Genomic DNA, 26584 nt, shown 5'->3' with positions numbered 1-26584 from the left:
GTCTAAAGATGAACACTGAAATTCCTTTGTAAGAATATTATCGGTTACTACTCCCTGAACTCATAAGCAAAAATAATTTACTTTTATATTTTTTAAAGTTATTTAAAATCATTTAATTTTATTAATCTCAAGTAAAATATAAGATTATTTTTAAAATATCATTCATTAAAATTTGATATTATGAATAAAATAAAATTATTAAAAATAGAATTACAATTAAATAAAAAAATTTAGAAATAATATCGTTAAATATTAATAAAATTAATTAGATTTATTTATATTTGATTCGAAGCATGACAACTTTTTTTTTTTCTTATATTGAGTCCAGTGGGAGTAGTATATATCTTTTCCTTAGAGAGTCATTGCATGGAAAACAACAGCCAAAATATAGAAAAAGAGAATACGTTAACATCCAGGTACAGTTTATAAACATATTCTAGGGGCTGGTATACGACACTTTCAAGCCATGTATAATGATTAGAGATCACTTCAATCCCTCAAAACCAAATTAATTTACAAGGTATAATGCTGCATGAGGTAATCAGCTTCATGAGACAATCAGCTTCAGACACTTTACCACGAAGATGTGACAATTTAATGATGAGCTTATAATTCCAACAGGTCTTGCTCATTTTCCAAATCCCATACAACAATTCTTCCATCCAATCCTGTGGATTCGAGGAGTAGGCATTAGCAAAAGCAGCCTACTTGAAACTAGCAAAGAACATTATCAGCACAAAAAATAACAAAAATTCAGATGACCATCCACCATCCACTAACCTGATGTGCTGAAACGCCTTATCAACGTGCCATGATCCCCAAGAGGCATAATACAACTACAAGCCCAAAAATCAGCCAGTCATTAGCAGTTTACATGAACTTTAAGTTGCCTGAATCCCACTGTTAATGGAATCCATCCATTGTGTTGCGGGTAGAAGCATGATAAATTGAATAGAACAATGGAAACCACTACCGTATTGTGGAATAGAAGAAAAAACTAAGCATTGTATACATTAAAAAATATGTAACAATCAATAACATTTGGAAAAAGTACGGAGGTCATGAAGGAGATATATACTTTATACAGTTTTCATGAACAGTTCCACGAGCTCTAGAAGTTTCAACTGCATCATTGCTCACTCCATGCTTTGATTGGCCATAAAACTTTCCAAATGCTTCAGAGAACTGATTAAAAGGCATAAGTTGATAAATGAAGGAAAGAGAAACCTCCAGTTAATAGAATAAAGAGGAATACTGCAAGATATAGATGTGCCAACACCTAATGACCTTGTGCCAACCTATCTAAAGCTTGATTTAGCTGTCAAATTTCACATTACAATGAGTTTTAGATAATAAGAAAACATACTTAATTGCACTTTTTGTCCCTCATTAATTTTTTGTTCCCGAGCCTCGGTATAAAGGGAGGGTTATGTTAGACCATAGACAAATCAACATAAAACTTGTCTAAACCCCAAATATAGACCACTGACGACAGATTATGTGTGCTAATGCTAGGTTTACCGTATAGTTTTATAGTATTAAATGAGTTAGAGTAGATACATTAATATGAGAAGATGACACAAAACCAGTTAAGATGGTTCAGACATGTGCAAAAAAGGTAAGGGGAGGCACTGATGAAGAAAGTAGATCACATTGGTTTTAGCCCTTGAAATATGGTAGAAGAGACCAAAAATAACATTGAAAGGAATTAATAAAGAGATTTCATGACGAATGTTATTGAGAATTTGGTTTTTACCAAACCTAATGGCCTTGTATGATTCATGTAGCTGACATTACCTAATAGAATAAGGCAATTGTTGTATTTAGTCCCTCAATATTTTAATTGCTACAATCAAATCCTTCTATCACTTTCTCTTTACATAAAACCCTTAAGTCCTAGTTTTTCACTTAAATAATTAGAGGTCTTGGACAAATTTGAAATAGAAAATGATTTACAAGGTTCAGAAAGTAAAAAAATTGTTGAAATTTGAAAGATCTTGTAGGGGGTGAACTTAATATATTGAAAAGGGAAAATCTAGGATTTTATTAACTTAGGGTTAATATGATGTTTTGATTGGTGGATTTTGAATGAGATTTTAAAATGGTTTCATGGGTTCAGTTTATGAAGATTTTGATTAAAAAAATGTGAACCTGTTGTATCATGTATGTAGAAGAAAGTTGACTATCGGACTTGATTATAGCAAAAGAAAATATTGAAGGACTTGATTGTAGCAATATAAAAAAATGAGGGACTAGTTGAACAAAAAATTAAAAAATTAATAGGGAACTAAAATCACATTGGTCATGGCAAAGGAGATTAAAAGTACAATTAAGCCATCAAGCAACAAGTAAACAAGGACACAAATGAAAGGGAAAATATTCAAACAATTAGCCACGTAATGAACACATCACAAATGTGCTTAGCCATGAGAAAAGGGTATGATAAACAAACAAGAATCAGCATTATTTCATTGGACTACAGTTCTGAATAAGATTAACATTGATAATCTGTTAAGGCTTGTTTCAAGTTTAGCGCCTAGACAATGCTAACCACCAATTGAATCAAGCTATGTCCTATGTGCTACTGAAGTCTAGAAAAAGTTTACACTGTCCTTTTGACGATGAGGTAGCTAGGCAGGTGTAGGGGTGCTTTATTCAACAACAACGGATCAGTTCATTTTCTATTGGACAATTTCTTTACAACCAGTGACTTTGCTTTTAGAAGATTAAAAAGGAAAAGTGCTTTGGAAATCTTTCAGCTATCTTGTGTCACAATTTACAATAACTACATTGTAATGTTCTAATTTTCTGCAGTAACTTAACCCTTCCATTTAGAGGATATATATTCTCTGCTAATTGTACTTTCCCATTTTACATAAAATAAAATTTCAATTTTCTTAAAAAATCTCAACTATAGATTCCTATCCATGTACCTTCTTTTTTAATTTATAGATTCTTTAAAAAAAATTAATAGTTAGTGGGGTTCTGCTAAATGTTGTCATGACAAGAGTATATTCACTAGACATCAAAATGGAAGTTATAGTCCCCTTGAGCTAGCAGCATTATTTTTCCCCAATATTTCTCTTTGATCTTTCTAATTTGTCAAATCTAAATGTGTTAAGGACTTACGGAGATCAAGAACACTCTCTATATCAAGCTACCCATGCTACAACTCCATGAGTATTTCCATGTCAGGCATTGAGATTAATGAAATTGATTTCCAGCTGGAAATTCATGTTTCTCATAGCTCAATATTAAAGAATCTTTTGCAAGAAATTCAGTTACCTGTGAGCCATATCTTGGTCCAGAAGATGCTGCTTTTCGTTCTCCCAAATATCTGACAAAACTCCTAGAAAAAAAAAACACATCAAAAGAGAAGGAAAAATAAATGAGGAACCAAAATAATCGCTTTTCTTCCACCTAGAAAGATAATTAAAAGCATAATTATTTAGATATTGCACACAAATTGGACAAGTCACATCGATAACGCCAATCTTAGAAAACCAAAATGTGAATTTGCACATACCAAATTCCCCTTTCATCTGCGGCAAAAACCATTGGGTTACAGTCAAATCCCACACCTATCACTTTTCTCTCGGAAACAAATAATACCTGAAAACATGTAATACAATGATCCACCAGTTCCATAAATATCAGTAAATTATCCGTGAAAAGGCCATGGGAAATTAAAAATGGTTAGCCAGAGTGGATGCTGACCCACATCACGGAGCGGCAAATCACGGAACACAACGTTTTGGGCCAAAGGAGAAGGACCAACATCATCAACAAAATATATCATAGAATTATGACCTGTATAATATCAACAAATACAGTAGGTCACAAGTAAAAGATACAGACTTAATAAAATACTTATTTAAATGCAATGGGTCAAGATAAACAAATCAAATCTTTTGTGCACCATGAAAACCGTACTAAAATATTTATCTTTAATAAATTATTGACATCAGAAAGAAGAAAAATGAAAAAAAAAAAAAAACAAAAAGAAACATTTAGCTTGCAGTCATAATCTGAGCTCAACCAGGAACAGAATTTTCTCACCTGCATATGCTAGAGTATTACCACTTGGTGACCACTTGACTCCGAATGTCCAAGATGATGAGAGATCAAGCTGAACAATCAGCTGTTAGACAAGAAAAATATTATAAGCAGATGCTACACTTATCCAACAGGTCATTTCATGTTATATCTCTATTTTCTGCTGTTCTTTAGGAGACGGAAGAAAAATTGTTAACAAGAAAACTACTTAGGAACCATTATTCAGTTCATTATTATAATCTTATACAAATCAAATTTTAGGGGTAGGTATACGAACCAGTCCGGCCCACAAAGCCCGCATTTTACATGGGCCGGATACGCCTGGTCCGCAAAATTAAATAGACTAAATTTTTGAGTCCATGTCTGGCCTGCGGATCTAATAAAAAAACTTTAAAAATTCATCTTTTTTTTATTAAAAAAGGCACATTTGTCAAATAATTGGGATTTCTTTTTTCTGTAAGCTAAGGTAGAGAATAAGAATACATTAAAAAATAAAAATAATTATAAGCATTCAATTAAATATCAAACATTCAACTCTAAAATATCAAACATTCGCAAGAGTACTCTTTCAGCCACATTCAGTCATTGATCGATATGCTAAAAAATGCTGATATATATAAATCCAGACATCAAGACCTTAACAAAGTTATTTTTTTATAAATAATATTAGTTTCAACTTTTCAATCAAAAAACAGGTGAACAATACATCCATAAACAAGCTTCACAAGCAATGTATCTATTGCAACATGTATGAAAATTTATTATACATTAAGTAGATTATAAATATAAAAAATTCATATGAGGAATAAGAGTTAAAATTGAACCTCTCCAAATTTTGAATCTGATGAAGTACCCTTTTTTGAATCCCTGTGCCAAGTCAACATTTAAACTTGAATGATATAAAAAAGAAAAAGTAAAAGTCAGCCACATTCAGAGTTGCTTTTATCATACTTTGCATCAACGCCTTTTATCAAGGTGGAGAATACTCGGCATTTCCCATCTGTGGATGTTGTAGCAAGAAGAATCTGCAGTTAAAAGAAAAACAAAATAAAAACAAAGAAGATGAGCATAGGGGGTTTTACATCAAATAACAAATATATTTCAAAACACAATTATCTAAGATTTGATTCTGAAAGTAAAATAATTTAGCAGACAGACCAAGACATTATCTGGGTGAAACAATAGATGAAACAATTTAGAAAACAGAGGATAAATAAATATTATATATTTAAAATATTGATGATTACAAATAAATCATAATACTAATCAACGGATATAGACATATAAAAAAATAACTTCAGAGAATTTTTCAACAAGCCAAGCAAGTGCAACCTAATCTATAGCTGACTTGGTATACAAGAAAGGCTTTTAATAACTACTATAAAATGATAAAGAACACTTGGAATATATATGTATTTACATATGTATGTATGCATGTATGTATATGAGAAAGTCAGACTAACATTATTGGGATGCCAAGAAACACTTGTCACGGAAGAATCATGTCTTTTCCTGATAAGTTTGCTGACCCACCTGCAAAAAAGATACAAATATATAAAATAACCAATGAAAAAGAAGAAATTTGAAATTTTAATGTTCCAAGTATATCAACTATGGGTGTCCATGGGTAAGGTTGGGTTTGGGATATTTTAGACCCAACTTGCTCATGAAAGCAGTAGATTGGACTGGGTCAAGTTAAGGTTAAGCCGTTAGGGAAATACTTTTTTCCTTCAACCTGATCCAACCAACCCACTCACGAGTGAACTCATGGGTGTATCATGTATAAAAAGAAAATTTTCACATGCTAATTGCTAAAGTGATGCCAAGATACAAAATGGAAAATTCATTATGCATAACAACTCTAAATAAAGTCAACATAAATCCCAAATCAACTAGAAAGTAGCTTAGTAGCATACCCCATCAATTTGAATTATTAAATACTATCACGGCTAACATTTATGAACGCATTAAGGACATGAACCAGCTGGTCCAGTAATATAAAAGATATATATTGTGCAGCACTAGATGCCTTGTGAACCAATTAAAACAATCCTTCACATGTTAGGTTATTTGACTCAACATACTATTGTCTAAACTCTAAACACACCTTCAAACAGCCAAGTCTAAAACTACAGTCTAAGCAGATCTAAGGTGAATCTAGAATACAAAAACTAGACATAACCATTATATTGCCAGGATGTAAATGAACTTGGGAAATAAAGTGCATGGAAATACTGACAGACCAGTTGTTTTCCTGCTCATAGTAGCATACACAAACAGTTTTGGCTCCACTTCCCACTGCAAATTTGTTTTCTGCCAAAACAGAATTTGGAAATGCATCAGAACCATAAAACTTTTAACAATAACAAGAATAATTAACAAAAAATATTCAGACAATTCTGGATAAACCAAAATAAGAAAAAGGACATTACAAAGAAGGTGCAAGCACCTGAGTAGGGAAGGGCAAAAGTGGCCCAGTGGAGGATCAAACCTCCAATATTAACATTACACCCAAGACTTGGGCTGGTAAAAATTTGACAAATATAAAATTGCACCATACATGCATGTCAAGGGCATAACTAGAGTTAGCTTAGGATAGCCTCTTAGCCATCATAACATCTTCCAAGATGGCACTAAGTGTAATCCAATAGTGCAGTGGGTGGAGAAGGAAGTAGAGATTTCACTCCTACGCATTTTGCTTTAAATTCTGAGATGATTCAGACACCAAAAATATGCATATCTAATTCTAGAAGGCGGATACAACTCATAAATTTCAGATTAATTATTTGTCCTACACAAAGTTTCATGAATATCTAAACATATCTTCACTTGAGAAGAATATAGGAACTGAAACAAGGCAACATACTTCATACCTTTTGGACTCCATTGAACACAAAGAGCAGCACGGTTTAGTCTAAGGATAACAAGAGTAGGCACCCATTCTGATCCTTCAAGGTTCCAGACATATCTACAAAGACCAAATGGTTTGTATTTTAATTTGTAATTATGTATTGTGTATATATAAAAGGTGATGCTAAAATATCACCAAGACCTAGGGAGATAAGTCTAATGTTCTAAATCACACAGGCACTCACGAATTCCGATCATGGGATGCAGTAACTATTCTATTTGATCTTGCGCTCCAGTCTATCCCAGAAATTACCTGGTCATGCTGAAAAATAATCCAAGAAATTACTTAGAAACTATTCACAAAGTCTCCAACCAAATTAGTTAATCCATTACATAGAAAAAGAAAATAAATCATTATATTATTGGCATCAAGGTTGTCAATATTATGTTTACTCATTGGATCTGACAATCCTATGATTATTTATTTATTGATTTATTTTGATAAGCAAAGAATTGTTTAAGATACAAAGCAAAGATGAATATTTGATATATTATTGACTTGATATAAAGCACTAAGATACATGTATAAATAGACACAAGGCACAAGAGAAAAAAGGACAGAATTATCCTGAATCTAGAAGGGAAAAACCTGATATATTATGATCCAGAAAAACTTCTTAAAATGCAAAATATATACATCCATAATAACAAATAAATCAGAACATAACCTATGCCAATCGCCCATAATCTCACACAATCTCAACATCTCCAAAATTAACACAAAGGAACTTATGGGGATCCTTTGGGGCAAATCTAATCTCTGCCAAAAACACCAAAGAAATCATTCCAAAGAAAAGAGATTGCAGAGCAATCCAAAAAAACAAATGAGAAGCATTTTTCAGAAATCAATTTTGTTGAATTGGTAGACTTTGGTATGTTGTAAAAGAAAGTATGAAAAATGAGAGAAATTCTGAATATGAAGAACAGTGAAAATAGGTTAATTTATGTATTTTAAACTAAATTAAAAACAAGGTAAGCTTCACATAAGTGCCAATGTTGTTAATGGCGGATGGCGGTTCATGGCGGAAAGTCAAAAATCCGCCATAAAAATATGGCGGATGGCGTAGCGGAAAATGGCGGATGTCATGGCGGACACAAAAAAAAAAAAAACATATATATAAACTCATTGAAATTGAAAAAAACAAAGGATTGCATTCAAATAAACTAAAAAAGTTTCATGAGTTCATACAATAATCAAGTACCAACACCAAATAAACTCATTAAAGAGTTCAAAAAAGTTGTAGACAGAAAAATGGGGGGTGTCAAATAGCAAAAGAAAAAAAAAAGTTGTAGACAGAAAAATGGGGGGTGTCAAATAGCAAAAGGAAAAAAAAAAGCTGTAGACAGAAAAATGGGGGGTGTCAAACAGCAAAAAGCCCAAAAAAAAAAAAAGAAACAGATCAGCTGACCCGCGTCTTCTTCCTTCCTCTTCTTCGTCTTCTTCAAACGCGAGACAGAAAAATGGGGGGTGTCGCGCGTTGCCGGGGCTCGTCGTCGGAGGTCGTCGGCGCCGTTCGTGCGTTGCGGGCCTCGTCGCGGCGGCGGCTGGGTGCGGCGGGGAGGGGGTGGTGTCGCGGCAGCGGCTGGGAGCGGCGGGGTTCGGGAGGGACGCAGGCAGGTTCGGGAGGGAATGGAAGCTGTTGGAGGGACGGCTAGGTGTTCTGAACGCAAGCTGTGGAGGGTTTTTAATTTAATGAATAACCGGGTAGGGTTGGGTCGGGTCGGCCCAACTCCTACCGCGGACAAAAGCCGAAGATTTCCGCCATTTCCGCCATCCCGCCACGACCGCCATGGCTATGGCGGCCGCCATGGCGCCGCCATCCCAAACCCGCCACGCCACCGCTATTCGGTGGCGTTTTTTCGCAAACCCGCCATGGAAAACCGCCATGGCGCCGCCATGGCCGCCATTTAACAACACTGATAAGTGCTTTATATTGGCAATTGACTCAACTAACTATAACAAACACATTAACTGAATATAACAAATAAAGCCCTATACAACTTCAGTGATTGATCAGATGAGTACACTTGAATTTGAATGTTGTGTGCAAAAATGTCACACACAAAAATTTTATTGCTTTCTAATAACATATATATAGAGTACAAAAGAAAGTGGGGGCACATCTGTTTACACTGACACAATACAGCTGTCCCCTCAATAAAGCTAAACCACACAAGCTACAGTACACAAAACTTTAACACTCCCCCTCTAGCTGGAGCATACAAATCATTTCCTCTCAAGGACTTGGTTAAAATATCTGTTGGCTGGTCATTAGAATTGATGAACTCAGTGATAATCTCCTTGGACAATAGTTTCTATCAAATGAAATGATAATCAATCTCTATGTGTTTAGTCCTCTCATGGATGACTGGATTTGAGGCAATGTGAAGAGCTGCCTGATTGTCACAGTATAACTTCATTTGCACCACTTCACAAAATCTCAACTCTTGAAAAAATTGTTTAATCCACATAAGTTCGAATGTAACCATAGTCATAGATCGATATTCAGCCTTTGCACTGGATCGAGCAACAACAATCTGTTTCTTGCTTTTTCAAGAGATAATATTTCCCCCAATAAAGACACAATATCCTGAGGTAGATCTCATATCCATGGGACAACCAGCCCAATCTGCATCACAATATCCAGATACTTAGGTATTACCCTTGTCTTCATAAAACAATCCTTGTCCTGGAGCTCTCTTTACATATCTGAGAATACGCATGACGGCATTCCAATGATCAACATGAGGATTTTGCATAAGTTGGCTAACCACTCCAACAGCAAAGGAAATATTCGGTCTTGTAATGGTGAGATAAATGAGTTTTCCCACAAGTCTCCTATATCTCTCGGGATCAGGATAAACTTCACTTTGATCTGCCATGAGCTTCAGATTTGGATCCATAGGACTATCAACAAGTCTACAATTTTGCATACATGTTTCTTCCAGTATATCAAGAGCATACTTCCTCTGTGAGATCACAACACCATCCCCTGATTGAGCCACCTCAATACCAAGGAAGTACTTCAAATGTCCCAGGTCTTTAGTCTGAAAATGGTTGAATAAGTGCTCTTTCAGTTGGACAATCTTAGTAGCATCATTTCATGTAATCACTATATCATCAACATAGACCATTAGATGAACACACTTTCCTGGGGATGTATGACAATAAAAAAACAGAATGATCTGCTTCACTTCGTTTCAGCCCAAAAAATTGTACAATATGACTAAATTTACCAAACCAAGCTCGAGAAGATTGCTTCAACCCATAGAGAAATCAATGTAGCTTGCACACAAGGCTATACTCCCCCTGAGCAACAGATCCAGGGGGTTGTTCCATATAAATCTCCTCCTCAAATCACTATGAAGGAAGGCATTTTTAATGTCAAGCTGATGGAGAGGCCAATGACGCATGGCAGCCATAGCAAGAAACAGTCGAACGGTGGTGATTTTAGCTACAGGAGAAAATGTGTCACAATAATCAAGGCCATAGATCTGAGTGTATCCTTTAGCTACTAACCGAGCCTTAAGCCGATCAACCTCACCATTGGGTCCAACTTTAATAGTATAGACCCATCTACAACCAACAGTTTTCTTGCCAGGAGGAAAAGGAACAAGTTCCCAAATACCATTATTTTCAAGAACCTACATTTCATCAATCATAGTCTGTCGCTATCCAGGATGATCAAGTGCCTCATGAATATTGGTAGGAACAGTAAGAGAAGACAATGAGGAAACAAAGAAAAAATATGAAGAAGACAAACGATGATAACTCAAGAAATTATAAATAGGATGAGGATTACGAGCATATCGAGTACCTTTCCTGATGGCAATAGGTCAATCTGAATCAGAGTAATGTGAAGAAGTGGAGGATGAAGGATCCATGGTTTGAGGATCTGTTGGAGGAGGATGGGAATCATGAGGAGAAGACTTAGGCACTGTAGAACCAACTGGCCGTGTCCTGCGTTAATATGTAATAAGAGTTGAAGGAGCAACTTCAATTGAACTTGGTGGAAGAGATGGAATTCCACTAACATTTTGGTTGGAGTTACCCAGTGGACAAGGAGATGGAACTGGAAGGACTTGCTAGAGAGAAGAAGAATAGTCCACGGAGGACGAGAAGAAAGGTGTGTCCTCAAAGAAAGTTACATCAGTAGACATAGAGTATCGTCTTGTAGTTGGAGAGTAACACTTGTAACCCTTTTGAAGACAAGAATAACCAAAAGAGACACATTTAATGGCCTTAGCAGAGAGTTTGTCTAAACCAGGAGAAAGATCATGGACAAAACAAGTACAACCAAACACTCTAGGAGAAACATGAAATAATGGATCATGAGAAAAAATAATTGAGTGAGGAATTTGATTTTCAAGAGAAGAAGAAGGCATCCTGTTTCTTAACAAACAAGCAGTAAGAACTGCATCTCCCCAATGATGTGTAGGAACATTGGAGTTTAACATTAGGAAACGTGCAGTTTCAAGGAGATGACGATTCTTCCTCTCTGCTATGCCATTTTGTTGTGGTGTATGAGGACATGTGGACTGATGTAGAATACCTTTTGAGGATAAAAAGGTGGATAGATCATGAGAGAAATACTCTTTAGCATTATCACTTCTGAAAATCTTAATAGTTTTTCCAAATTGATTCTCAATCTCATTAAAGAAGGACATGAATATAGGCAAAAGTTCAGATATGTCTTTCATTAAATAAACCCAAGTACATCTGGAGAATTCATCAATAAAGGTTACAAAATATCGAAAACCAAAAGATGTAACACAACTTGGTCCCCAAATATCAGAATGAATGGTAGAGAAAGCCGAGTTACATCTTTGTACAGTTTGAGGAAATGATGACCAAACATGTTTTCCTAATTGATAAGACTCACATTCTAAGACTTGAAGATTCTTAAGACTAGGAACCATCATTTTTAATTTTGGAAGACTTGGGTGACCCAGACAATCATGCAAAAGCTTGGGTTTTGGAGTTGCAAAACAGGACACAGGAAAGTTGGATTCTAAGTAGTAGAGTCCTCGTGATTCACATCCTTCTCCAATCAAATGACCCGTACCATGTTCCTGAATAACAAAAGAATTAGCATTAAAGGTTACTGAGCAATTTAAGGAACGAGTCGGCTGACTTAATGAGAACAGATTGTAGGGACCATGAGGAATAAATAATACAGAGTTCAACTTTATGAAAAAGCCTATGACTCTGTATCTTGGCAATTCCTTTACTACATGATGAGAAGAATGGGGTTCCATGAGAGATGGATTAGCTGGATTAAGGGTTGTCTCACCTCAGCTTCTATATCTATCCTAGTGAATGGAAGCCCAACCACTGAATTTAAGCCACAAAGAGGCTTGAGACAAGGGGATCCTTTGGCTCCTTTATTGTTTTGACTTGGTTGCTGAAGAGCTGACAGGATTGATGAGGGAAGCAACAAACAAAAATTGCTTCAAAAGTTTCCTGGTGGGGAAGAATAAGGTGCCTGCGAATATTCTCCAATATGCTGATGACACTATTTTTTGGGGAAGCCTCAATGGAAAATGTTAAAGCTATGAAGGCCATTCTTAGAAGCTTTGAGATGGTTTCTGGATTGAGAATCAACTTTGCAAAGAGCCAATTTGGAGCAATTGGGCAATCTGAGGATTGGTGCCTTTCTGCTGCTGATTACCTAAACTATGCCCTGCTCCATTTTCCATTCTGTTACCTAGGGCTTCCAATTGGAATCAATCCGAGAAGAAAGGTGGTGTGGGAGCCTATAATCAGAAAATTTGAGGCTAGGCTGAATAAATGGAACCAGAGAAACATTTCGATGGCTAGTAGAATCACTCTAATTAATGTTGTCCTAACAGCATTGCCTTTGTTCTATCTGTCCTTCTTCAGGGCCCCTATAGCAGTGATTAATAGATTAACTGCCATCCAAAGGCACTTTCTTTGGGGTGGTAATTTGGAAGGGAAGAAAATTGCTTGGGTAGCTTGGAGACAGGTGTGTGCCTCTAGAGAAATGGGAGGTTTGGGGATCAAAGACATTAAGGTCCTCAATAATGCTCTTCTAATTAAATGGAAATGGTTGGTGTTTCATCAATCAAATCAACTTTGGAGCAGGATCCTGGTCTCTAAATACAAGGGTTGGAGAGGCTTGGAAGAGGGGCCAGCAAAGCATTATTTCTCTCACTGGTGGTCTGACCTAAGGGCTATTAATCAGCAGCATCAGAGCATGGCTGATGTCTCTAAGCAATTTAATTGGAAGGTGGGTAACGGAGATCAGATCCTTTTCTGGTAGGATACTTGGGTTGATGGTGGGATACCTCCTAAAGATAAATTTCCATAATTATATCAAATTTCTTCTTGTGGCAGATATGGGCTCTTTCTCTGAAAATGGGTGGGAATGGCATTTTTCTTGGAGAAGTAATTTGTTTGATAGTGAGATAGGGATAGCTTCAACATTTATTGATCAAATGGCAGCAATCAGTCTAAATGTTAATCTGAAGGACACTTGGGTGTGGGGAGCTGAAACTAATGGGATCTTTTCTACCAAATCTGCATACCACATTATTAAAGCTGAGCAACCTTCTGATGTCCAATGTCTGGGTTTCCAACAGCTTTGGGATATCAAAATCCCTCCCAGAGCCTTAACATTTGCCTGGAGATTGCTTTGGGATAGGCTTCCTACTAAGGATAACTTATCTAGGAGACAAGTTGAGATTGATACTGAACTTTGTCCCTTCTGCCAAAGCCAACCTGAGACTACCTCACACCTGTTCTTCACATGTGATAAAGTTTTGCCTTTGTGGTGGGAATCCAATTCTTGGGTTAAGGAACACTCATTGTAGGCCGATGGACAATTTTCTCCAGCACTCAAGTATAGTAGGAAGGATGGCTACCAATAGAAGATGGAAAATATGGTGGTTGGCAGCTACAAAGTCAATTTGGAAGCTTAGAGATGACATGGTTTTTCATAATCAGACCTTTGTTATCTCTAAGCTGGTGGATAATGCAATTTTCCTCACTTGGTCTTGGCTGAAAGGGTGGGAAAGGGATTTCAATGTACCTTTTCAACAATGGTCTTCAGCTATGTCTATAGCTTTTAAGTAGAGTTGGTTTGTAGGGTTGGGTTTGTGGCTGTTTTTGTAGGGTTGTTGTATTTCTTTTTTCCTTATTCAGGAGATACTTCACTCTTGCTTCTACTATGTAGTACCCCTGGTACTGATTAATTATTAATATAATTTATTTTTGCAGTTCAAAAAAAAAAACAGAGTTCAACTTTAATGAAGGAGATAAAGAAACTTGAGCAATTCCATGGGATACAACTTTTGACCCATTAGCTACAGTAACAACGTGAGAAATTTTTGGAAAAGAGATGGATGAAAAAGATGATTTGTTACTAAAGATATGATTAGAGGCACCTAAATCAAGTATCCAAGGACTAGGACCTTTCATAGATTAAGAGATACATGCTGTTGAAATACATGGTACAGAGGAAGATTGTGCTTGGTTGTTGGATTTTTCAGATTTGAGCTTCAAATACTCTTGGTACTCCTCATCAGAGAACTTAGATTTTGATTTTTCTGATCTAGATACATGTGCTACTTTGTTAGGAAAACCATGTAAGGAGTAACAATTTTCTTGAGTGTGACCCATCCTCTTGCAATAGGTGCATTGAGGACGTCCACTCCTTCCACTGCGGCCTCCCCTATTGTTACGACCTCCTCCTCTTCCACGAGATGCAACCATAGCTGATGTTTCCACAACTTCGGCTAGGTTTTCATCCTTCAACACATGAGGCACACGAAGAAGTCTAGTAATGAGAGAGTCCATTGACGGAATTTGGTCTCCAACAAGAACTTGATCACGCACATGATCAAAATTTGAATGTAGGCTTCTCAAAATGAGGACCATGTAAAACTTGTCCAGCTTCTTATCTACTTCCTCCAACGAGTCAGTCACAAGAAACCTTTTGAGCTCTTCCACTGCCGCTCGAGCTTTACCTATATGTGCAATCATATCATGGCTCATTTGTTTAAGAGCAGTAACTTTATGGGTTGCATCAAACAAACTTTGAATGTCATTGGCAAATATCTCTTGGGCCTTTTTCCAAAAAGAGCAACATGTTTTGAACAATCTAAGGATTTCCAAAACATTCAGCTCAACCAATTGCCACAACACAGCAGACAATTGAAAATCAAGTTTTTCCCACTCCGATTTCTTGTCGTTTGGGACAGTACCAACTCCCTTTTCCAAGTGGTCATGATATCCTTGGCCGAGAAACCACAACTCCACTGAAGCAAACCAAGATAGGTAGTTCTTCCAGTTGAGTTTTGCAGTCGTGATGGTGGGAGTTCCAGAGAAAGAAAATACAGGACCAGCAGAGGCCATTTTTGATCAGAAAACGAAAACCCTAACAAAGAAGAAGAGGGAAATGCAAGGGCTGGAACGAACAACTTGTCAATATCGAAAAACAAGGCCTGAAACATGTTCAGGAGAAGACGACGAAGCTGCTAGAATAGGTCCGGTGAACTTTCGGCGACTAGAGGGCGACGCGTGGCCTTCACACGCCGAAGTTGGCACGAGACTGTGGCGCCGCGTGACAGCGCGTGGAAGGGACTTTGGCCATGCGACTTCCAAGGGTGAGTTGCGCTCTTCAAGGCGCACCCAACCCTGGGTTCACCGAGAGAAATGGTGGCCGGAGACGGCGGCGGCCAACGGCAGACGGCGGCTGACACCAGCCGGAGAACCAGCTCTGATACTAACTTGAATTTGAATGTTGTGTGGAAAAATGTCACACACACCAAAATTTTTATTGCTTTCTAATAACATATATATAGAGTACAAAAGAAAGTGGGGAGACAGCTGTTTACTCTGACACAATACAGCTGTCCCTCAATAAAGCTAAACCACACAAGCTACAGTACACAAAACTTTAACAAGTACATGAGTTCATGGACAAAGAATCAAATGCTACTAGACTCAGATAGTAAGTAGTTCATAGAACAGTATGATATACACTAAAAATACAATATAACATTGCAGAAAAAATTGCATTCATTCTTACTGCCTGTCCAATCACTTCTGACAATCTAAATTAACTTTATAAGCACCAAAAATACATGTTTTGAATATCTTCTACCATGATCACATCCAGAAGCAAGAGTACAGAATTAATAACATTGTTTTAAATGAGAAAAAGGAGGAATACTAGCAGAGTACCTTTTGAAGAACATGCACCTTTTCCCATTTGTCTTCAACCAACCTATAGATGTGCACTTCATTATTGTTTGGACATAAAGCCACCACTACAGAAGGAGATAAATATATTATAATATTTGAAGAATTAATAAAAGCAGCAATAAATAACATGCCATAAAGACAATAAAAAAAGATTTATTATTGTAAGCTGGCCCCATAAACTGTACTTTTTATCTTGAGTGTGTAAAATGATACATGAAGATGAAATGTTCAAATGTTAACCCCATCATCTTCATGAACCAGTAAAACTCCCAAAGATGATGTTTGTAATTTAAAATAAAATAAAATAGAAAAACTAGAAACATCCAAATTCTTTCCACTCGTAGATGAGCTTTACAACAATTATGTCATGAGGCAAAATCATTACTTTGGTCCCAAAACAACTTAAAATAAATTTCATAGTATTATCGCATAGGAGAGAGCATGAGAGAGAGAGAGAGTAAGAGTGAGTCGGAGAGAAGGTAGAGAGCGAGAAAGAGTGAGTCGGAGAGGGAGAAAACATAGGAGAGATCAGGACAGTGTGAGAGGGAGAAAACATAGGAGAGATCAGGACAGTGTAAGAGGGAGTGATCGTCACAGGGTTAGAGAGAGTGACCCAGTGAGAGAACGGGCAAAAGGAGACCAGGGACAAGTACATTGTCAGCGAAAGGAGCAGAAATATTGAATATGGAGATGTTAGGGGCCTTGCAGAGAGTAGGAGACCACCTTATGAGGTGGATAACAACCCCAATAGAACTGACGAAGGGTGGGTGGAAGTATCTTATAGGAGGAGGAACAAACTACCTGTTAACAGAGGACTTCCTGAGCTCAACAAGTGGCAAAGGCAGGATAGGAGAGGTACATGGAGAGATAAGGAGGATGTCACATCCTTTTACTTCTCAAGATTCCCTGATGGGATAAATGAGAAGGATCTATGGCAAACTTTTCAAAGGTGGGGTAAGGTGTGGGAGGTTTTCATCCATAAAACTAAAAACAAAGCTGGACACCGCTTTGGTTTCGTCAGATTCAAGGAGGTTCATGACGTACAAAGACTGGAAAGGCAGTTGGATAACAACATTTTCCTTGGAGGGATCAAAATATTTGTTAACCGACCAAAGTTTGAACGAAATAGGGGGAATAGAAGGTATCAGCCTCATACTCTTAAGCACGGAAAGGAGATACCACAGGAGGTCCATAGAGCTGATCAGAAAGCATATGACACTGGTGTAAGACTTCGGTCTTATGTTGAGGTGGCTAAGGGGGTAACACCAGTACAGGATATCTCGTCCAGCCACAAGATTGTTCTCCAGGGAGATATCAGGCATGTTCAGCGTCCTGTGCTTTTGAACCCCACTGCGGAACACAAGGAGTGGCTGCAAAGGGCTTGGGTAGGCAGACTGAAGAATAGGGGTATGTTTGAAAGAATAGATGAGGAACTCAGGTGGGTCTTAGAGCCTGATATCAAACCTCGATATTGGGTAGATGACTGGGTTATCCTACCTAACTTGGGTGAAGAGAGGGCGTCCTGTTTAGTGAAGGAAGAAAGGATGAACGGGTCCACACCTCTTTTGGATCTCCAGAGATGGTCCAACCTTATACGCCCAACACATAGGTTGGCCTGGGTCCTGATATGGGGCTTACCACCAGTTGTGTGGGAGGAGGAGTATATGGCGAAGGTGGTGGCGGAGCTTGGGGAGATGGTGGAAGTAGATGAGATGGTGGAGGAGCGACGGAGGCTAGATGTGGCGCGGATTCTGATCAGGACACAGCTGCGGCCGGCCATCGCGACGACGGTACCAGCTGTTATCGATGGAGTGGAAGTCGAACTCTACGTGGCCGAAGACACCTATGCGCTTGGAACGAAGAAGCTACATAACCACTCCAGTTCATGGTTTCCGCCATCTCCACTCTCAACGGAGCCAAACACCCCGATACCTCTCGCTGACCAAAGCTCAGGCCAAAGCCCAAGGATCGATATAGAGGGGGCCTCCATGGATGGCGATCTCGACGGCTCCGACGGCGGTCTCGCTGCAAAACAGAGCCTTACCCATTCGTTTCTTGAGGGTAATGACCAGCGGACCCAACCCGTTGGTCAATTGCACTCGTCTGCTACCGACAGGCATGACGTGGCCCAATTGCTGGGCGACAACAACCTCGTCGTGAACGAATCCTTTCAGGCCCTCAGCAACGGTCAATTGATCCAGGAAAGGATATCATTAATTGACCCATCCCACAGTGGGACCTGTGAAGACATGCAAAAGGAAAAAGGTATTCAGAGTCAAAGGGGTGCAGGGGAAGTGCAGGGTGAAGCAGCTGTTGAGCTGGCAGAGACGAAACAGAAGCAAAAAGGAGGTCATCCTAGGTGTCGGGAGACTTCGCCTCATATACATGTAGGCCTTAATTTTCAAAAAGAAAGGGGGGACTTGGGCCAGCAAACATTAGGCCCAACTTCCTCTGCTGTTAAATTTTACGTTAGAAGAAAAGGGCATGGGATGCTAAATGTAGAGGCCCAAACTGCTCTGGAACCTTCTATACAAGTAGCTCCTCAAATTTATGAGGCCTCTTCTAAAGAGTACACCTGGGAACCGAATACTAGCATGTGTAATCAGACACATTTGGAAAACCAAATGGCTTTAGTTGGTGATTTGGGCCTCACTTATGGTCAGGAAACTCAAAAGGTCAGGGACTTCATGGATCAGTTGGAGCAGAGAGACAAAGCTGTGGCAGTCGAGAGGGGTATCATGAACCATCACTCATGATTATTCTATCATACAATTGTAGAGGGCTGGGAAGGGGGATCAAATGGGCTGCTATAAGGAGAATCAATCTAATTCATAAGATTGATCTTGTTTGTATTCAAGAAACAAAAAGGGACAAATTTGATAAAATAATTTGTCAGTCAATGTGGGGGGATTCCAGTGTCTCTTGGGACAGTATACCCTCTGTTCATGCTGCTGGGGGCCTTCTTTGTCTATGGAACAACTCAGCTTTTCAAGTAGAGAGGACAATTAAAGGCCATAGCTTCTTATTTTTAGATGGAATATGGGTTACTGAAAATCAGAGACTTCATATAGTCAATGTGTATGCTCCTTGTGACCTTCCTGGGAAAAGAATTCTGTGGGAGGAACTAAGACAGCTGAAGTTGGCCAATCCGAATGGTGTTTGGTGCTTCCTTGGGGATTTTAATAGCATAAGGAGTCAGGAGGAACGTATTGGATCTTCTCAAAGGGGGGCTGATATTTCTGATATTTCAGAATTTAATGATTGGATCTCAGACATGGATCTTCATGAAATCAGAGGTTTTGGTGGCAATTTCACTTGGTTCAGGCCCAATGGATCTGCCAAAAGTAGACTTGACAGATTCCTAGTTTCAGACCAATGGCTAACCCAATGGCCGGACTCATCCCAGCATGTTCTTCACAGAGATTACTCAGATCATTGCCCTGTAATTTTGAAAACCAAGCTGGTTGATTGGGGTCCTAAACCCTTTAGGGTGCTGGACTCATGGCTTAATCAAAAAGGGTATCAAAGGATGGTGAAGGAGGCTTGGTCTAAGGATCAGCAAGGAGGATGGGGGGGCATTGCTCTTAAAAACAAGCTGAGAAACCTTAAGATCACCATCAAACAATGGAGTAAAGTGAATTCTGATGTTAATGTTAGTAAGATCCACAGTTTGAGGCAGCAGCTTAATGAATTGGAAACTACAGTGGGTAATAGACCTTTATCTCAAGATGAAGTTAAACTCAAGAAATCTCTTCAACAAAAGCTGTGGGAGGTCTCCAATGCTTATGAATCTTTGCTGAGACAGAAGTCTAGAGAGAGATGGATTAAGGAAGGTGACAGCAATACAGCTTATTTTCACAAAGTTTTAAACTGCAGAAGAAATTACAATGCTATTCAGGGCCTCTTCATTGATGGTAATTGGGTCCAACAGCCTGACCGGGTCAAAGATGAAGTTCTTAAATTCTTTCTTCATAGATTTACTGAAGACAAGAGTTTCAGACCTACTCTTGATGGGGTATTTTTCCAGTCCATTGACCAGAATCAAAGAGAGGGACTCATTGCCCCTTTTTCTGACCAAGAGATTAAAGAAGCTGTTTGGAGTTGTGGGGGAGATAAATGCCCGGGTCCCGATGGTTTTAATTTTCATTTTATTAAGGCTTTTTGGAATATTCTGAAACCTGAATTCAGGAGATTTGTGGATGAATTCCACTATCATGGAAGCTTCCCTAGAGGCAGCAATGCTTCCTTCATGGCTCTTATTCCTAAATCAAAACATCCTCAATCTCTAAACGATTACAGGCCTATTTCTCTCATTGGGTGTATGTACAAAGTCATTGCCAAGCTTTTGGCAAATAGGCTGAAGAGTGTCATTTCCGGCATTGTTGATGAAAGGCAATCAGCATTCATAAAGGATAGACATATCCTTCATGGAATTCTGATACTTAATGAGGTGGTGGAGGAAGCTATCAAGAGAAAGAAGCCAGTCATGGTCTTCAAAGTGGACTTCGAAAAGGCCTATGATTCTGTATCTTGGTCTTTCTTAGACTATATGCTGTCAAGATTAGGCTTCTGCACTAAATGGAGGCAATGGATTGCTGCATGCCTTCAATCAGCAACTATTTCCATTTTAGTGAATGGTAGCCCTACTAATGAGTTTGCCCCTACTCGAGGACTGAGACAAGGGGACCCTCTAGCCCCTTTGCTCTTTAATATAGTGGGTGAAGGTCTCACTGGATTGATGAGAGAGGCCATTTCGAAAAATCTGTATAAAAGCTACTTGGTGGGAAAACAGAAAGAGCCTATTAATATCCTTCAATATGCTGATGATACTGTCTTTATTGGTCAAGCTTCCTTGGAAAATGTTCTTGTTTTGAAGGCAATGCTGAGAGGATTTGAGATGGCCTCTGGTCTGAAAATTAACTATGCTAAAAGCCAATTTGGGGTCTTTGGGGATTCTGTTAATTGGGATCTTGAAGCTGCTCAGTTTCTGAACTGTAGGCAGATGGGTATCCCCTTCCATTACTTGGGCATCCCAATTGGGGTCAAATCCTCAAGTCAGGTGGTTTGGCAGCCTTTGATCAGCAAATTTGAAGCTAAACTCACTAAATGGAACCAGAAAAGTTTATCTATGGCTGGCAGAGTCACTTTGATAAATTCAGTTTTGAATGCTTTACCAATCTATCTTTTATCCTTCTTCAAATTACCTCAAAGAATAGCAGATAGATTGGTTTCTCTGCAAAGGAATTTCATGTGGGGGGGGGGGAACATAATCACAAGAAGATTCCTTGGGTCAAATGGGAGGAAATTTGTCTTCACAAGAAGGAAGGGGGTTTGGGAATCAAGAATCTATCTAAGTTTAATGCAGCTCTTATGGGAAGATGGATTTGGGATTTATATTCCAATCAGAATCAGTTCTGGGTCAGGGTTATAAATTCTAAATATGGAGGATGGTCAGCTTTGCAAAATGGCAGAATTCATAGTGGGGATTCCCATTGGTGGAGGGACCTCAGGAAGATATATCAGCACAATGACTTCAAGATTATTCATCAAAACATGGCTTGGAAGGCAGGATGTGGGGATAAAATTCGTTTTTGGAAAGACAATTGGTTGGGGGAGGACTGCAGCTTGGAACAGAAATATCCTCAGCTCTTCATTATTAGTAAGCAACAGAATGAACTAATTTCAAACATGGGCAGCTTCTACCAGAACAATTGGAGATGGGATCTAAACTGGAGGAGACACTTATTTGAACATGAGGAGGGAGCAGCTGTAGCTTTCATGGAACAGATCACTGCTTATCCTATCCACTGTCATCTGAAAGATAGCTTACTGTGGAAAGCTGATCCTACGGGGATGTACTCTACTAGATCAGCTTATAGACTTCTGTCAAATCTAAATAGTGCTGCCTCAGATGGGAGGAGTTTTCAGCTTATTTGGAAATTAAATATTCCCCCAAAAGCTGCTATTTTCACTTGGAGGCTTTTAAAGGATAGGCTCCCCACTAGAGCTAATCTTCACAGGAGAAACGTGGGCCTGCAGGAAGTTACCTGCCCGCTTTGCCATGTCGAGCAGGAGGAGGCAGGACATCTTTTTTTCCACTGCTCTCAAACTAATGGCCTGTGGTGGGAATCCTTGCGGTGGATTCAGGTTTCTGGAGTTTTCCCTGCTTCTCCAGCAAGCCACTTCAGCTTATTTTGTGATGGTTTAGATGTAGGGAGACACCATTCTAGATGGTGTGGCTGGTGGATTGCTCTAACTTTTGCTATTTGGAAGCATAGGAATTTACTGATTTTTCAGGGTATTCCTTTTGTATCTTCCAAAGTGATGGAGGACGCCTTATTCCTAGCTTGGTCCTGGTATAAAGCTAGAGATAAAGATTTTAATATTCCTTTTAACCATTGGTCTTCCAATCTTGTGGAGGCCTTTGGTTAATTCGGATGGTCTGGTCTGTTGGGGGGACTTGTGATGGGTTTTTTCTTTTTGGGAGGCTGGCAGCATAGCTGCTGTTGTAATTCTCTTTAAGTACCTCTGGTACTATTGCTCTTATTAATAATATTATATTTTCTGCCTTCCAAAAAAAAATTATCGCATGACCAACAAGAAACTTAATATCAGAAACTATTCAAACTATAATTTTGCTAATTGAAATGATACTTACAAGTTCAAACATGTTTTGATTACAAATTTCATGAACATAGTTATCAATCTTGGATAGTAGCACAGAGTGGACGACCCCAAAAATGCTATAGTGGGATAGTAGATAACATAGTTATTAATTTATATTATACTCATTAACTCATATAAATACTCAAAATAAATAAATAAAATATTCAAATCAAAGACATTCCTAATTAATAAGTCAGAGTCAAAAGAATAGGACAGTATAGGGTTGAGTAACAGAACAGCAGGCGACAAAAAAAGAACAAGACCTACAAGATGTGATCAGGGTCAACAGAGAGTGAGATTTTGGGCTGCACCAAAAGTGCATGATTGAAGTAGTAAGAGACTCCGGTGACCAGAAATACTGGTAAATGCTGGGAATGGCCAGAAATGCAAATATGTCTGGGAGACGATGAAAAGTCAGAAAATGGGGCAAAATGGGGCTTTACCCTCCAGGTGTAATAGCAGTGTGCGAATGGCAGCAATTTGGGCTGCAGATTGCAATGTGACACACATGATTTTAAAGTGCTCCACAAACTGAAATTTGTTGCACAGCTGGAGGCCCTGGTGGGGCTATCATGCTGGTACAGCACACAATCAATAACTATGTTCATGAATCACATTTGATTTAGTCAAGAAATAAAATTGATATCTAAGGCCAATATACATGACAAAAGACTCCATCTAGGTTTGGTAGATTTTCAATAAAGGTAGTAAAATGAGAAAAAATATAGAGGGATAAGTGACTGAAACCATGTGTCCACTGTGGATGCTCCTTTATATAGATAAATTACAATTAATTATAGGAGATATTGTTCCTATAATTATGATAATAAAGACAAAATATGAAATTGATCCTATTTTGATTCTCAACACGCCCCCTCAAGCTAAAGCTTAAGGTTTAGTTTGTTGCAAGAAAGTTTATTCCCAACAAAAACATAAAACTCGAGTTCCGGTAAACAAGACAATAATTTGAAAGACAACTTAGGGATGTTGATGAAGTCGGGAAATATTGTTAGAAAGAGAGAACTGGAATATCCATCAGCCTAAGAAAAGCAAGTTCCGACTTTAAGCTTTAGCTTGTTACAAGAAAGTTTATTCCCAACAAAAACATAAAATTTGAGTTACGGTAAACAAGACAATAATTTGAAAGACAACTTAGGGATGTTGATAAAGTCGGGGAATATTGCTAGAAAGAGAGAGCTGGAATATCCATCAGCCTAAGAAAAGCAAGTTTCGACTTTCTTAAAATCATCATTTGGAAGCTTCAAACCAATATTTTGAAGACAACTCAGGGATCTTGGTGAAATCAAGGAATATTGCTAGGAAGAGAGAGCTGGAATACCCGTCAACTTAAGTAAATCCCACGCAAGTTCTGATCTTAAAACCAAGATTTGAAAGCTTCAAATGAACTATGGAGACCCAAAATTATTCAAACTGAAGAGACAAAATCGTCTTAAAAAGCCAGCAAAGCAAGAGAAGTCACCGAGAAACACGCTGGAAAAAGGACTGCAATAGAATGGGCAACCAGAAAGTTCTTTGCCGGAAAATAAGTGGCAACCTGAAGGCAGTGGCCGGAAAACACGCTGAAAAAGACGGCGGCAGAATGGGAGACTGGAAAGTTCTTCACAGCAACGCAAAACACATCAAAAAATGGACTGTAGGGTGCCCAAAATCGCAAACCAAGCAGTACTTAGAAGAAGGGTAAACAGAACCGAGCTCCAATGGTGTGTCCGCAAGGATGCTCCATTTGAGGCAAAAGTCTAAGGTTATGCTCGCACAAGAAGGGCGACTTCAGCAGTAGAAGCGCAACCCAAGACAGTGCACCGTGCGTTAGAGAAGTGCGCTGTTTGGCTAAGTCTAGTGCGCAAAAGAGTGAGCACATGAGGGAGTGTAGCAAGCCCAATCGAGATGTCCTAACCAACATTGTGTAGATCGGTGGACGACAATGTTGATGGTGGGGTCACCGGCCAGAAAGGTCATCAGAGCTCCAGCGGCAGACAACAGAGAATGGCAGCGGCTGCCGGAAAAGGGGGGAAATCACCGAAAAGAGGGGCAGCAAGCAGAAAGGTCAACTAGAATGCAGAAAAAGGACACCGGAAGAAGGGCGACAAGTGCAAAGCTCCACCAAAATGGAGAAAAGGGCCATTAGTAAAGTGACAGCAGCCTGCAAAATCACTGGAGAAGAAAAAAGGGTTGTCGGAAAGCGTTGGAATAAATGCAATGACTAGAAAGTTCCACCGAGGACCCGGTGGGGGACAGCTTTCGTTATTCCCTCGACCTAGCTCTGATACCATGTAAAATGAGAAAAAATATAGAGGGATAAGTGACTGAAACCGTGTGTTAGAGTACATAGCAGATGCTCCTTTATATAATTTTATTGCAATTAATACAATCAATTATAGCAGATATAGTTCTTATAATTCTGATATGATAGTAAAGACAAAATATGAAATTGATCCTATTTTGATTCTCAACAAATGTTTTCATTCATTTAAAAGTGGGAAACATGTGGAGTTGGGGGCAAGAAAATGGAAAGAAATACACAAAAAACATTGAAACATATAACAATTGTATAACAGCTAGATAGTTAATGAAAGCCTGGATCCCTTCTCATTGAGCTAGATATGTTTGGATGGATGAGATAGCAATGGAAAGGAAGCTGGGAAGGTTTTAAGTACGGCCTCCTCTCATTTGGGAATAAGAAGAGGGTATATCACGTGAACCTCCTAAACCCCCCGTATGAACATTTTTTAAGTCACTAATTTGGAGGATTTCAAACATCCAAGCAAAGGGAACAAAGCTTGTAACTCAACCTCCCAAACTCTTACCATCCCTTCTTGTCCAAACATTCCACAATGTACTTACTGTTCACACTACATATGCATTATTATCCTATGTTCTCTGCTTTGCGTCCACAACTTCTAGTACCTCACTCAAGTTCTTCAATAATAATATAACCACTTAAAATTTTCCCTTGAATAATCACATTCTCCCACAATTACAAAGCAGACTGGTTTGTGCAAAATTCAAATCAGATTCAAAACAGAAATGAAATTCCTCAAACTGATTATCAAAACAATCAAACAATTACACATCTTTCCTAGACAATTAACCACACCAACATCAACAATTTTCCAAGTTTTAGGGATCCAAACGCTTCATAGTTCAAAGCAAAAAAAAAAAAACGATACTTAACACAGAGATAATCAACTTCGCCACAAAACAATGTTCGCAGCAGGAGGTTCTCATTTCCTCTAACTACAGCCTTCGTTCAATTTCAAATGAAAAAAACCCGTAGAGTGAAACAAATTTTAGATCCAATCAAAATCGCATCTACAAACGCAAAAAAATCTCCACAATCCATCAACGAACAAAAGAAGTTCAAAATTGAAACCACCGTCAAATCTGATTTCCTAAAATTCGTAAAAGAAAAAAGAAAAAAAAAGCGAAAGGTCTGTCCTCTATAGAAGCAGTAAAATTATTTCTCGGAATCCAAACAGAAAAAGAAGAAATAGAAAGAGAGAAAGAGAGTAATTACTGGATTGATCGGGGCTCCAAGCGTGGCAAGTGATGCATTGCGCGAATTGGTGAACGGCCATCACCGCCATTTTCTTCTCTGCACTGAACGGAACAAAGTGAGATCTGGTGAAGGGTTGGGTGTGCAAAAGAGACGACAAAAACAAACCCTGTTGAGTGCTTGGCGTAGCGTGTCAAGGAGACCAAAAT

The 26584-nt window shown here is 38.6% G+C and overlaps 1 protein-coding gene across 1 annotated transcript; it reads right to left on the bottom strand.

Moving 5' to 3' along the window:
• Positions 1 to 362: 362 nt before the first annotated feature.
• Positions 363 to 26584, bottom strand: LOC114396528 (actin-related protein 2/3 complex subunit 1B-like). Its single transcript, XM_028358545.1, has 15 exons — positions 26397 to 26584; positions 16175 to 16260; positions 7152 to 7228; positions 6930 to 7024; positions 6300 to 6369; positions 5520 to 5589; positions 5008 to 5081; positions 4881 to 4923; positions 4060 to 4141; positions 3722 to 3810; positions 3527 to 3612; positions 3286 to 3349; positions 1079 to 1185; positions 781 to 836; positions 363 to 668 (listed from the first exon to the last, which is right to left on the bottom strand). The coding sequence occupies exons 1-15, from the start codon at positions 26464 to 26466 to the stop codon at positions 607 to 609; spliced, it is 1131 nt and encodes a 376-aa protein (XP_028214346.1). The 5' UTR covers positions 26467 to 26584; the 3' UTR covers positions 363 to 606.

Source organism: Glycine soja, chromosome 18 (assembly GCF_004193775.1).
Source record: "Glycine soja cultivar W05 chromosome 18, ASM419377v2, whole genome shotgun sequence".
NCBI classification, from domain to species: domain Eukaryota; kingdom Viridiplantae; phylum Streptophyta; class Magnoliopsida; order Fabales; family Fabaceae; genus Glycine; species Glycine soja.
This window is presented reverse-complemented; position numbering and strand designations above follow the sequence as displayed.

Coding starts and splice junctions, on each gene's coding strand:
- LOC114396528 (XM_028358545.1), bottom strand. CDS start 26,466: ATGGCGGTGATGGCCGTTCACCAATTCGCGCAATGCATCACTTGCCAC. Junction 16,261..26,396: donor TTGGAGCCCCGATCAATCCA/GTAATTACTCTC, acceptor CTCCTTCTGTAG/TGGTGGCTTTATGTCCAAAC. Junction 3,350..3,526: donor GCAGATGAAAGGGGAATTTG/GTATGTGCAAAT, acceptor TTTTTTTTCTAG/GAGTTTTGTCAGATATTTGG.